Source organism: Cyanistes caeruleus, chromosome 1, assembly GCF_971803275.1.
Source record: "Cyanistes caeruleus chromosome 1, bCyaCae1.hap1.1, whole genome shotgun sequence".
NCBI lineage: Eukaryota > Metazoa > Chordata > Aves > Passeriformes > Paridae > Cyanistes > Cyanistes caeruleus.
This window is the reverse complement of record NC_141701.1, coordinates 109667520-109682697: the sequence shown is the minus strand read 5'-3', so window position 1 is coordinate 109682697 and position 15178 is coordinate 109667520. Positions and strand designations below refer to the sequence as shown.

The 15178-nt window shown below is 38.3% G+C and overlaps 1 protein-coding gene across 4 annotated transcripts in view; it reads right to left on the bottom strand.

Annotated features, from left to right (window-relative positions):
• CPNE4 (copine 4) overlaps positions 1 to 15178 on the bottom strand; it is a 268547-nt gene that overhangs the window by 44112 nt on the left and 209257 nt on the right. For all 4 annotated transcript variants that reach the window (XM_086849429.1, XM_086849453.1, XM_086849437.1 and 1 more), the window contains 2 exons: positions 9397 to 9495; positions 420 to 506 (listed from right to left, as the gene is read on the bottom strand). In XM_086849429.1, the coding sequence (XP_086705555.1) occupies positions 420 to 506; positions 9397 to 9495 (186 nt within the window). The remainder of the gene's footprint in view (positions 1 to 419; positions 507 to 9396; positions 9496 to 15178) is intronic.

Below are 15178 nucleotides of genomic sequence, written 5' to 3'. Positions count from 1 at the left end.
AAACAGAAAAAAATAATCAAAATTCTAAACCTACAGAACAGAAAATTCACATAAAAAGTAGAACCAACTTCTCAGCGGGAAGTCAGAGGAAATTTTGCTGTTGGTTGAGGAGGAACAAGAGCAATTTTGTAAAAATAACAGAAGCATTAAAAAGGATACACACAAAGTTGGCAAGTCTTTAGGTGATAGAGTTTAGCATTGTTTTTTCCATTGTACAAAAGCAGGAATAGGGCAAGAGAAATGAAACGAGAGTCCAGGAAGTCAACTCACTTTTGAGATTCAAGTCCTTGTCTTTACTATTTGTAGGGGATAGTTTCCATTGCTATTCTAGAGGCAGTTCCACTTTGTTTCAAGCACCATAAAAATGTATCACTGAGAGCTTAGAAAAGAAAGAGTCAAAGAGCAAAACATACATTTACCTTGCACTGGTTAAGGATGACAATGCCTGAGTTCTTGTAGTTCTTCTTCTTTGCTTTGTACTTGGGGTTAATGCATTCCCATTGTACCTGTGAAAAAAATAGCAGTCACTCTGCAGGAAAATTTTATGTACAGATTGAATAATTAACAAAAACTGCACTGCCCAATTTCCACAGTTCACTAAATCATAACAGATAATGGTGCACAGAGAGGAAAAAAAATGAAAACTGTTAACTATGCAGAGAATAGTTAATAGAAAAAGGCCCAGGGCAAACATCCATCTTTGAACATATACACGTGAACGTGGCACTGAGGGAGACATCCAGATTCATTTGTTGCCATCTTCCAGTCTTGTAGTTTCAGGTGTTACATAAGCAAGATAGAGGATCTTTTGAGATCATTTAAGAGGAAAGAAGGAACTTAATAAATATTAAAATGCTGGCGAGAGCAACCTGATGCACTGTATTAACTAGAAAACTGTTGTCACAGTAACACTGAGTTTTGTATTAAACTCATGATTAGAAAAATTCTGGCCAACAATCATCTCACTTTCTCCTTTAAGTCTGATAGCAAAATAAAAAGTTAAGGAAATCAGTAAAGTGTTCACAAAGATGCAGCTAACTAATGATACACCTGAAATTTATCCCTAAGAATATATTAAAATCTCTTTTTGAGGTTTTTTTTATAGTTTTATTTAAAAATAGTTAATTTTACAGAAAAAAACAGTCATACCTTGCTACTGAATTACATCTCCTTGTTCTCATCATAACATCTCCCAGGTTCTTAGTAATTTCCACTTGAAATGTTCTGCCTTCCTCTGGTTTCAGGCAGAGTGATAAGGCCAAGCTTTCAGACCCTCACCTCTAATGTTTACAGTATTATTCATGGCTTTTACTGCAGGACTACAATGTACATTTGTACATGTAGGTGTCTGGTGGCATTTGTATATACAGATTTTTATCTGTAATATGCTGTTAATGTCGTTAACAATATTACTATTTCCCTTCAGGGAGCTGTTTTCAAGTGTGGAGACAAAACATGTGATGCTGGGTAACAGAATGAAATACAATTCCAAAATGAACCAGGATGTTCCATTATCTAAAAATCTCTTTCATGACATTTTGAAATGAAACATGTCTTAAATGTTACAGAGTTTTGCCTACAATGGAAACCTGCCTGCCTAAGTATTACAATACTTTGTCTACAGTGAGGTACATATGTGATATAACTTAGCAAAGTGTTTGAGCACCAAAAACTATTTTTACTTTATGCTCAGACCCAGAAATTTCATCAAGCTTCAAACCACTGTCTAACAGCAATTATTTGAATGCCTCTGAAGCAGTCCAGGCTTAGAGATTTTGTCAAACATCAAAAAAGGAAGGCAAACCATATAACTTTGGAGCAATATGAGACCATTTTTGCACAGGGAAGGAGGGGTATCTTCATCACTATGAAATGGAGACAGGTGACAGTGAAGAATAGGAAAAGACAAAAACACTGTTCCAACTGCAGGAAGAACATCTGCTTGCCCTCCCAGCTAGCCTTCAGCTCAGTTACTTGTCTTGTGAAACAAATTTTCCAGCTGAGAAGACAGGCAGATACAGGCCCTCGTGTTCAGGGGAAATCCTCTGTAAACGTTTTTTCTCTACTCAGAGAAGGCTCAAGAAATAAAAGCCCTTCTCTCCCAGCAAAGAGAATGCTCTGTAACACAACACATCAGTGCAATAAGCCCATATTTGGATCTGAAAGCAAGGCAAAAGCACTGCCTGCTCTCATCTTGATAGGTTACTGTCAAGCAAAATGGTTTAACACACAGTTGTCTCCACACTTACTCAAAGCATTCCTACAAAGAAATCATGCTGTCTGTGTTCTATGCATAAACTGGGATATAACAAATAGAAAGAAAAAATAGGAGACAGGATTTGCATTCCTCCCTTTGATACTGAAATACACTGGAGAGGTGCAGCAGTTTTCCCCTGAACATCCAAGGTGAACCTCCTTAATTTTAGCATCCTCCAACATGAATATTTTTTCAATGTGCATATTTAAACAGGGCCTGACCTATATGAAGCCATATATTATGCACATAATTTCTCTCCTTAGGAAAGGGATTATTTAAGCCTGAAAAAAATATTCCATGATATTTTTATGGAAGAGGTTTACAATAAATAAGGACCAAAGTGGCATAGAACATTACTTCAGGAGAGGAAAAAATATCTCAGGTCCCCTTTGCTAACTGTAAAATGCAACTATGAATGTTCACCTACTTTGCAAAGCATTTTGAGATGTATGGATAACAGTTCTCAGTAACTACCCAAGGCTCACTAAAATATTCTATGTGCAAGTCACTAACATTTTTGGCTTATGTGGATAATAAAGCAAAGGCAAGAACAGATTAGAAAATTTACAGGAAGCAGGAAAAAGCAAGAAAGCAAGAAAGCAAGAAAGCAAGAAAGCAAGAAAGCAAGCAAGAAAGAAAGAACAATTTTGCACTTATTCAATCTATTGATAATAGTATAACAAAGGGAGAGGAATAAGAGAGGACAGAGAAGACATTTCCCAGTTCATAAGATTAAAAAAGCCAACAAGATTGTTTTACATAAAGCTCAATCTTCACTTACCCACCAAGATCCAGTTCTGACCTTGGCAATTCCCACAGTTCACGCTAAAGATGTAACAAGTATCATATGAAGAAAATTCCCTATACAGGTCTCACTGTTCATCCAGCTTTTATAATGAGAACAGAGGTCAGAATACAACTCTAAGCAGGCAAGCAATCATGAGAAACAATTCTCAAATATTTTGCTTGCATTGTTGAGGCCAACCTCAATTTCCAGTCTGTTCCTACATTCCCAGTATTGATTTGGTATCTGACATTGCTTTTTATCGATCCATTTTTGCTTTTAAATTAACTTTTCAGTTGTGAGGAAACTAATGCAATAGTCTGCAATCTGACACTAATGGTAAACAATCTGAAGTTTGGATTCATCAATCTGAAAGTCACTTAGCATTTCCTCCAAATGCCTGACAGCTCTGGGCTGTGCAAGCTCTTTCCCTATCAAACAGCACACAGAATCTGAAACAGAAAGCAACCTGGTTTTAAACTATCTACTCTTAATTTAAGTAATGTTGCAAATATTGGTAATGGACTCCAAGACTATACTGTGCTGGCATTCCTTTAATACACTTAAATTTAAACCACCATGTGGAGAATTTCTGAACAACCTCCTTTCAGCTATTCTTCAATGAGAGTCAGTGAGCTGATGCTGACACTTGGAAGGTCCCAGTCCTCTTGTGCCTGTGATGAGGAGACACAGATCCCTCAGTGGGAGATGTTACTCTGCAGTGAAGAGTAACACCCTCATTCATTCTCTTACAAAACCTTCAGAAGAGAGAAAAGCAAACAATGCAACCACTTCTGCCACACACCAGCAAAGGGGAGGCGACTACATGAAGGCAACCATTGTACAACCAAAATCTGGACAGTGGCACAGGCTATTCAGAGAAAGTTCTGAAGGTGTCTGGAAAGTTTCATGTACCCTAAGGCAAGACAAATGACAGCAGCTGCTTTCATTGGGACAGTGCCTGCACACCAGAATGTTGGGTAGGCCTGTGAGGAAAGGGCTAGAGAGCTTGCATGGCTTGTTGTACGCTTGTGGCATAGCTTGTGTTAGCAAGATTAAGTTTTCCTGCCTCCCCTGCACTTCTTTGGTTTCTCTCTTCTTTCCTGTTCAGCTGCTGCAATGAATTACACGGTTTGTAAATGACAAAGGAGGCACTACAGTCTAATGGGTCTAAAACCCCCAGTTGATAGCAGGCAGCATTATATCCTGCATTTTCTCTTTCTGATGCCTCAAGAAAAACAAGTCACTTTTAAATGCACTGAGTCTCCTCCTGCATAAAAGGCTATTTTATTCCTGCCATCCCTCCAGGCAAGAGGACAGGATAGTTTTGTGGTTTTATCCTCTTTCTGTCACAGAAATACATTGGCCAAAAGTGAAGGGCTGCCTTTACTCACTATCAGAGATTTCCTCTGGAAACTTGCCCCTGGGAATGAAGTGGAAATCAAAGCATTTCTTGCTTCCCCAGCCAAGCCTGCAGCCTCCCCTGTGCCTCTGAGGCTCTACCAATGGTTGCCTCCTCGCAAGGATTTGGCAGGTGCCTGGTGTGGCTGCACCCCCTGTGAGGCCTCTGCTGCCCTGTCTGGGGCCAGCAGCAGCTGCTGATGTTGCAGAGAGTCCTGGGAGACCTGGGCTGTCTCCTGATAAAACTGGAATTGTCCATAGGTGTCAATAACATTTTGGTCCATTACCAAGAGCTTAAAGGTCTCACTGTGTAGTCATCTGAAGAGCTACCAGATGGAAAAGCCCTCCCTAATAAAACCCTGAACTTGTAGGAATGTCAGTGGAGATGGAAAGTACAGCAGGGTTTCTTCTCTTTCCATTTGTGTGTGTGCAAATGCACACGTGTCCATTTTTTATGTAACACAGGAACAGATTCTTCCCTTACATAACTCCTGTGCTGCATGAGGATCCAGGTGATTTCTCTGGCTTTTTTTCTCTCAAATCCCTCTGGCTTTATTGCCTTGATTAAAAAAACCTAAGAAAGTGATTTTTTTTTTCCTCATTAGTAGGGGATTTCTCCTTTCAACTATGATAAGTTTTAATAGCATTTACATTTATATAATCTCAAGCTTCTTCTTGTCCTGTTTAAATATACTTAGATAGATTAATACTAGAACACCTTAAAAAACTGCTACTGTACACATGTATTAAAAACATCATTATATGTATTCTTGGAAGAAATCCTAACACACAAACCCAGAGTATTTATTAGTATTTTACTTAAAAAGGATGGACTTATTCTTACTGTGGTTTTTTTTTTTGTGTGTCAAGATTATGATGAAGGAGTAAATAATAAAGCTTGGAAGGGTGGAAAGTGTTAAGAGAAGATTTAGAAACCACAGAATTACACGTTGAGAAAAGACTTCTAAGATCACTGAGTGCAACTGTTAACCCAGCACCACCAATTTAAACCATGGGTCATGCAAGGGCTGCTTCAGATGTGCATTTGAACAAGATGTCATTGTACCATTTTTTATTGGTGGTCAGTATGAAAACAGGGTAGGTGTCAGAACATAACAGTCTATGACTATAAGGTAATTTTTATGGAACAGAAACACATAAAGTTATTCTCCTGAGGTTGTTCATGATAGAAAGTCTTCTTAAAACAGAAGACCAGCAAGTTTTCCCAGAATTCAGTCCTCTCAGTCATGGAGAAGCACCTAACACTCTGAAGGAGTTGTAATTCAAGATTTGTGAATCTCACCCAAGACATACCACATTCAGAAAAGAAATTCATAAACAACTTATGCCACTTATGATCAAAACAAGTGATCTCATTCAGGTAAGGAATTTTCTCTTCTCTTCACACAGTACTGGTTCAACCACTCAGATGATACCAGAGCTAGATTCACAGCAGTTTTCTAAATGGTGCCTATCTCAAACATGCATTTCTGAGAAATCTCACAGCCAAGGCAAGCCAGCAAGCTCATCTGAGGCTGACGCTCAAAACTTGAGATAATTAGTACACAACCCAGGGATGGAACAGTCTTAGATCTCTTACATCTCATACTTACATCTCATGTAAGTAAGCAAGCAGGTGACACATATCCATTCTGTCCATCTCAAGTGGTTCTGTAGCAGTTGACAGATTGACTACAAGACAAAAATATCTTTACTTTCAGAGAGGGAGTTTGAAGGATGGGTCAGAATGCTCTGTGCTTTCTGACAGATGAACTATGTACAATTAAAAGGCAACTTCAACATCTTTGTCAGCTCCCCCAGAGATGAGGTGAGCTGGTGAAATGGTGAGAAGCACTAGCAGATCACAGTTGCCACACAGTCCATCCTGCTCACCAGCACCAACTGTGGTACTCCCACTCTCACTGCTTAATGCATTTATGACAACTTGTGCTGCTGATTCCAACCAATACAGACCTTGCTGATGGGCAGAGATGGAGATCTGAGCCTCCTATAAAACCACACAGACTTGCAGCTGAAGCTTAATCAAAGTTCCTGGATTCCCTATCAATGATGAATATTCTTTCCAATTCTCTCCAGTTTCCTGGGAAACTGAAAAACCCTGACTGACAATCACTAGTGTGTTTTGATTATCTTTGGACAGAATTAAAGCAATGTACTGTAGCTGGCTGTAAAGTCACAAAAGAAAATACAACCAGAACAAGAAGCTTCACTGCATCTCCTAGCAACTCAAATAGGGATGTCAGACCTGAGCTCTGCTCTTTACACAGGCTTCCACAGCATTTGAGATGAAGTTCCAGGCTTTGGCCCTCCTCTTCAACATTCACCACTCACTGTTGTGATGCAATGTGAAAGAATGTTAACACCAGGGGCTGGAGGATGTAGTTTAATTCCGCTGTCTGAAAGGAGTACTACATGGAAAACAGTACTTTTCTGGTCTGAGACCATGAAGGGGTCTCTTCTAGGAACAAAGAACTATGTTTAACCTACTCATCTCCCCACCTACATATGTCTCATGTCTCTGATACGGCCTTCTTTATCAGAAGTAGCTAGCAACACATCTACTTGAAGGAAAACACCTTCCTTCTCTGTAATTTCCTCAAGGTTCACTATAACCTCTTTATTCAAAGTAAACACTCCATTGCACATGCTTTTTCTTTAGGAAGGATAAAACTAAAGAAAAGAACTGATAACTTCTAATCACATTCCTTAATGTTGCACAAAGGATGTTGACATAAACTATGCACTAAGATGTTTTTATGGGGTCCACAGACAATGGCATATATTTTCTTTATCAGCAATAGTTCTTTCTACAGAATAAAGAAAAATGAGATAGGATGAGGGAGCAACAGGGAGAGAGTGAAGAGGAAAGGGAAATAGCATTCTGGCTCCAGCCAAGTGACGTGGCTTTCCACACAACTGACCTCTCCTGTGCAACATGTGATCTCTGTATTGTTTTCTGTAAGTTCACCATCTCCACCAGGACCTGCTCAAACTCCTAATGCTTGTTCTTGTCTATCATGCAATTAGTGCTCACCAAACCCTGTCTTCATCTGGGGCATCTAGCATGGCTGTTTATATTGTTGAACCGCTATTTATCAGCCACTTAAATGACTAATACTATCTTATCCATTCAATCTTATTTCCCTCTAGAATAGGCTAAAAAATAAGGATTAGAAAAGAGGAGAAAGAAAACTGATTCCCACCTTGGTGGTAACTATGTCCCATGAGAATTAGTTACACCAACTGCACAGTTTTGCAGGTGCAAGCCCACAGAAATACTTCACAGCCACAACAGAATGAGAGGAACAAGGAAGATAAAAGAAGTACGGTTCCTAGGGTGTGTGGAGGAAGATTGCAGGTTAAAAGTTACAGGTAAAAGACAACCTGCAGAATGGCAACTGGCAGGCCCATAGCAAGAGTAAGATTCAGGCACTTAAACCATGGGACAAAATTAAAACATTTCTGGACAGCACTCTGATACTTCAGTAACAACCTAGAACAAGAACTGACAAATGGCTGCATTAACTTCTTATGCCCCTGAAAGAGTAATCATCCTTTCTGCTAGCTGAGGTTGAAAAGAAGCATACTGTTTCTCCATCATAATAAAGAATACATAGTTTATCCTGCAGATCCACTCCTGGCATTCTGGACTACAAGGCTCTTTTCTTGGCCAAAAAGCTGTCTCCTAGGAAGGACCATGATGTGGTTTTAAGACATATATGTTGAAGATACACACCCTTTACCACTCTCACACAGTCCCTTCCTGAGCCACAGGTATTTGTATACAAATTTGGAGTGTTGACACGTCACTGGCCTTGTTAATGTTATTCATTCTGGGATTTGTTTACCACTTTATTTCCACTCAAATTTTGTTTGATAAAGTTTTTATCCTCTGACCTGATTTGAAAGAGCAAACAGGGTTTAATTTACACTCAGTGTTCAGAAGTTATTTATAATGGACTAATATATGACTGATACGTATCAGCAGCATTTTACACACATGAGCAGCATTTGCCAAACCTTAGTGTATTCTAAGAACTTCAACAGAAAACATCTTGAAGAGCCATAAATGTTTCTTGACCTATGGCATAGACTGACTACTTACCTTTTATCAAACACCTCCTGACTCTGTTACATTTTTACTAACACATTTCAATACTATAAAGCTTATTGGGCATTTGTGTTTTGGGTTGAGATTGTAACAACAGTGGAACAATGAATACAAATTATCTGCAGGATCAGAAAATTTTTAACTCCCCCTCAGAGAATTTATCAAAACTAACACCTTTAGAAGTAAGTAATAATAGAAAACGACAATTTCTGTAATTAGATATGCCAAACCACTTATCATATTAAGTAATTACTATCAACTTCAATTTGAAAAGATCAGGCTGACATAAAGAAGTGAAATTATTGATAAGCTAACAATTTCATTTTCCCTTAGGACTGTAAATCATGAAATACTTAGAAAACCAATTAGTTTAATCATGAGGAGTTTTAGTTAAAGCTGTCAGCAATGAATGCAGCACATGAGAAATGGAGGAAGATGGAGAATGACCCTCACCCAACAGAGGTCTTTAGGCCAGCAGGGAAATGCTTTGAGTAGCCAGAATGGGTATCTGCTTTGCAGCTCAGCACCTCATGGAAACCATGTGCTTGGGCTCAAAGGAAATAAATCTTAGCAGAAAGAAATGCCTGTGGACTGGGACTAGAAAAAAACTTAAGCATTTCAGGCATGAAAGCACAGAAACAAATGCTTTTTTAGATTTTCAGATTATTGTGTCCAGGTAACAGCAAAACCTGTGGGAGAGGTCAACACAACTAAATTCTGGGAGATGACGAGGCAATGTCACCTGCTTTATGACAGGATTGTCTGGGGAACTCTGCTCTACAGAGATTACATCTTGAGATTGCTCAGGTGGTTTCCACTTACCTGTCTTCCCTCCATAGCTCCTCGCATTTCCTTGAAAGTCGAGCTAAATTCTCCAATGAAGTCATGCTTTCCGTTGGAATCCCAGTCCCAAACTATGCACTGGGGAGACAAAGGGGAAAAGAACAAACCAACACATTTTTTTTTCAGACAGAAAGGAGATTCTATTGAAAAACACTGCAGGAGAAATTATGATATACAATGGGTGGAGTGTTTTATCTAAAACAAAATCACAAGGCATATTAAAACCCAATTCTTGTTCAGATCAAAATAAAATGGCAAGTGGAATCTCAACACAGCTTGCTGCTGATAGTTCTGTCTTATGCAGTTTGCCTAATGAAGCAAGTCATAATTTCAGAAGGAAAGGATTTCTTGTCTGCATTTTCCTGTGAAAATACAGGATTATGTGTATTTGCATATTCATGGTCAAACTGTGTCCTGACTTACCTGGTTGATGTGTTTTACAAATACAAATTAATATTCAAAGCCCTTTTTGCCTTGGGCAAACATTACTTTTCTCATTTTTACAGTCAGTGAAGGTAAGACAATAGTTACAGACATCATTTTTTGAAATAGCTTTGAAATTATACACATCAGTGTTTGCTTCCCATCTCTTGGCTCTCTTCCAGTGTTGCTCAACAGTGACTATTCAAACCAAACCTCACTGGTAGTCTTGCCTAAATTCATGCATAAGGATGAATATCACAATGAGTTTGAGCTTTGAGAATTTTATTTTACAGATTTTGCTAAATACAACTCAGCTAGCCAAGACTGAAGCACATAGCAATAACTACATGCTTCGCTAAATTGTAATTTTAAAACAGCTCCAAAGACAACAAAGGGGCTCACAGCTTTAAAGAACAAAATCCCAAATTCAGCCTTATGTTCTCTCTAGATAAAGGTCACATACATTGACTGAATCAGGAGACCTTTACTGAAAATGTCCTGCAGATAAAATATCTTTTAGGGTTTTTTTAAAAGCAGAAACGTGCCAAAGTCATCTGTCCTGTCACACACTGTTATTATCAGATGGTTCTGAGGGTAACAACAGTGGGTTTTACCTGGCTTCTTTGTCTCAGTGAGGCTCAGTACTTTTGACCCAGCACTGGTGGTCAGACAGCACAAGAACAAGAACAAGGTTTGCTTCTCAAAGACTTCTCAAGCCATTTGAAGTTTGCTTGGTCCAAAGGGGCACTGAGTTCACTCAGAAGGAAACTGAAATAATTTGATGTCTACTGGATTTTGAGTGTTAAATATGTCCAAGAAAGCACTTTATTAAAACAGACTTCCCTGTCCACCAGTTATGCTTTCTACTCAGCCCAGATAATCCAGTCAAAGCTGGTAGGTGGACATTCCCTTTTGAGGGTGTGGGAAAGACTCTAGAAACCTTGGGATCTGGACCATCCTTTCACCTCCTATTTTACTTGCTTTTTTTTTAAAATTGATTTTTTTTTTAAATGCAGGAATCCCAGACTAGAGGAAGATTTCCAGATCAAAATGTGAAAATATTTTGCTCTGAGACTTGGAGATACTTTTTTAGCAGCTTTGACATTGAGGTGGTGGGCAGAGGGAAAAAGGGCAGTTCCTGCATGCGTTTGTTTACTGGCTAAATTTCAAATAAGAATAATCAAATGAAAGTGGGTGTCTGATTCTGATAGTGGTAATACTGCCTGGAAAAAAAACTAGACACAGTATTTCCAACACTAGCAGCCCTGGAGTATTCTTTCAGATGAAATCTTGCCTAAAAATTACTTGCTGTTTCTTATCAACAGAAATTTTTAGATGAGCTGGTAACAAGAAAAAATATCCAAGAAAAACGAATTTAATTTACAAAAAAATTCCTGAAAGCAATTTTGTTTCATTCAGCTTGAAAATGTAATTTTATTTTTTCCGTGAAATTCCTTGCTGATATAAAATGCTTATTTTTTATTGAAATTACTTTATAAATATTTAATAAAAAATTGATCTCACGGGTGAAGTATCACTTAAAATTATTTTTTTCTGTAATGGTTGCAAAAATCTATTTAAGATCTTAGACACAATACTAAATAAAAATATTTATCAAAATGCCATAGCGAAATTGTTATAGATGTGCAGAAAGTGTAGTTTTAGTAATCCTGGAAACTTTGAAAACAAAGTTTTTGAAAAAGTTACTGTTTCACAAAGAGAAAGAATAGAAAAAGAACCCTTATTATGAAATAATCTAACCAGATTTCCTTTTCAGGTTAAGTCTCTAAACTAAACTGGAGCATAAAAACAAGAACAGACCCAAGGTTATCAGAGTCCTCCAGGAAAAGATACTTTGAAATACTTCTGTTAGGGTGCCGACTTACAAAGAGGATAAAGCTCTGAGTGCTTATTTGTGATTAGAACTTTGAGAAGAGACGAGCAAAGCTAAATTACATATAAAATGTCCACTCAACAGGGATCCAACTGCTTTTTCTTTCAAGCTGGAGGTTTTCTAACTTTGGCTTTCAGAAAGCCAGATGGTACTTTAATCTTCATATTGGCTTCATGGAAAAGGCAAACAATTACAGTATTATCTCAGTGCCATTTGTTCAATTACAGCTAAGGGAGAAAGGGGATTCCCGCATACACATCCATTATGACTTCTTTTTTTCCCCCTGAGTTTCACATCTGGCTGTATAAATTAATTGTTACTGTCTAAAAAACATGTTGCACACAGTAATGATCCTGCATTTCAAATGTCTGTCAAAAGCATTTCTGAAACATAGAAATAATGTGGTCCAGACATTTTTATAAAAACCCACTCAGACAGATCAAATAAGCAGGGAAGGATCTTTGCAAATAATCCCTATTCCATAATCAGGTAAAGACTACAGATGATAACCAAAATATTATTTCACTGTAAAATACTTTAAAGGGTTTTTTTGTCTCTCTTCAAATCAAATCCTCCACAATGTAAATCATACTTATCTTTAAGCAAACCTTTATATGTTCTTTGGGTCTCTACTCTTAGAGGTTGCTTAAGTAGATGTTTAACAGTATACCTACACTCTATTAAAAATCTCATTAATTTAAGGAAGGTTTCCATATACTTAATTTGAATGCTGGTGAAAGAATTCAGTCTCCTACCTACTGCTTACAAGCTCAAATACAGGGAATAAGAACCTCTGCAAATGCTGCATGGTGATGGAATAGCACTGACTGGAATGATGGAGAAATCTTCCACCCCTGCATGATCCTTTCTTCCTCCTGAAAATACCCGCTGCATGCAAGGAGAGGGAACACTGTTCTATCCTTATTAGAGCTAACCAGTAGACTAAGTTAAAATGACATCAGAGGATCACTTCTGGTCATCCACATCTTCATTCCTTCAGCTTTTCTTGTAAATAGTGCAAAATGAAAGATTTCTTTCCAGGCTGAAATTGAACCTTTCACTGGAGAAAGGTCCATTTTAAAAACAAAAAGATATCTCAAGTGAATTCTGATGGAAATTTTCCCTGGTTTAATTTCAATTTTTTCACCAAGATTAGATTTTGCCAATACTCTTGCTACAAAGGTCATTCAAGAAAGATTGCATTGGCACTGGAGCTACAGCAGCACAGGCTTCTCTGGCTGATTTTCCTAATGCTTCCCAGAAGATGACAACTAGATTAATCTTGCTACCTCTGCATGATCAAGGACTCACAAGATTTCTGATTTTATTGAGACTTTTTCCAAGTGTCAATACTAGAGCCAACAAAATTCCAGTACAATTGTCCTAAAATAATTCTTCCCATAGTCATAATCCTGGCCAGCTTTAACTAAAAGAACTAAGTAAGAGAAAGGACTGCCTACAGTAAGCACGTGTTTGTTTATGGGTGTCTGCAGATACTGAGGTTATTTTCCCTATACAGCTTCTGAGAAATGCTTATAGTGATTTCTCCCCATTAGATTTTCACAATGAGAGAGTGATTATATACAGCACCTTTGGGTATGGGTAACGGAGAAATGTGGAACTTAACCATGCAATTTATGAACATGCTCTGAAGGTTAGTTTCTGAAAGACTGGCAGTGAGTCTCCTGACTAAACCCTATCAGGAGGCAGCTGACAGTCAGACTGTGGAAATGTACTTTTTGAAAATAATCCATTCAAGTTACCCTCAGCTAGCCAGACACTGCAGACTATAGCATGCACAAAGCCAGTAAAAAACCTGAAAATTCTCATTCTTGCCAGCCTGAATTTCTCCAGCTGTGTTCAAAGTCCAGTCATGAAATGTTAGCCTCACTTGTGCTGGTACTACCTTGCCACTTAGTTGGAGAGGAAGAGTGTTAGACAGCCATCCTGACAACCTAAGAGCTTACCTAAATTAAAACACTTGAATAACTTGTGACCAAAAGATACTGGCTTGGGTGGGAGAGAAAACCAAATCCTTGTCCTACTCTCCAGCTGCTCCATGCCAGCAGAAGTGCCAGACAGACAGAAAGGCAGCAGCCTCAAGCAGTCAGTGAAGTCCCTGGAATAGGAGGCTCCCTACCCTGATCTGGCTCTGGTCCAGGTGAGATTCTAGTTCATATGGTGCATCAAAAAGTAGATTTTTCTCTGTGTTTTTACTTCAGTATGTGTCCCCTGACACTCAATAAGGAGTGGAAGGGATACCTTTCAAGGAAGAGAACTCTCTTTGTCCATTAATAGCCTGCTGTCCCTAGCTATGTGGTAGGGTAACAGCACTGAACAAAGTGGCTAAAATTCTGAACAGAAACTGTCTTGAATGGCTCTTCCTTGCATTTTTGCAACAAGATATGTTGTGGCTGGGCAAGAAGGATTTGTGGTTCATTGTTGGATTTGAATGAAATAAATTACAGTCCAGTCAGCCATAAAATTTTTACCACTTAACTCTAAACTAAAATAACACCACAATAATTTTTATAGGCAGAGTTTATATGACACTATGTCTCAAAGAAATGAGGTCTAAGACAACATCAGTGACCTGCTCTACTTCTTGTAGCCCTCTGAACTGCAGGTGGTATGAGGTGGCAAAAGGCTACAAACAAGTGCTTCTTTGGTTCATCCTCTAGGATCTGTGAAAACTTAAAAAAAAACAACCCTAAACAAACAAACAAAAACCCCAACACATACACAAAAGCCCAAACCACCCCCCAAGCCCTCTCCCCAAAACCCAACACCAGAAGACAAGGTGAAAAAAAAATTCAGAAAAAAATGTACTTGATTATCAAAGTGATCTTTCCAGAACAGTCTGTCTCTCAGGGTTATTACTATTTGATAGTGAAGTAAATATCCTCCTGTACCTCCCTAAATTATCCATTAATTAACCAAAAATCCATTACCCGACTTGGAATACTGAAAAAAGGTATCTTTTTGTAGGAAGACCTTTATCTGCTACCTACCCATTATCTGCTACCTACCCATTCTCCCCACTTGGGGTATCAGAAAAGTTATGATGTTCCGAAGCCAAATTCTACATTATAAACATCACAATACAGAAATTTGGTCTTTTCTGATGTCTATGAAATACTCCACTCTTTCTTCCACCCAAGTTGGTCATCACAATTTTATCTTTTCAGTAGCTGTGCTTCTCCAGAAAGTGAAAATCAACTTTTTAAGTCTCATTTCAAAATTCCTCTGAAGTTGCTTCCAGTGAGAATAGTGAAGCAGCTGAAATGAACCAATGTTTCTTGGAAGTCTCTCAGTGGTTGAAGCAAAGCCTTCTTCAGAGCACGGCAGATAAAATATTTTAACTTTTTCTTCTCAGAGAGATTAGCTCAATTCCTCAAACTAAATTACTCAAAACCCCCTGAACTAATGGAAGGAAAAGAGTTC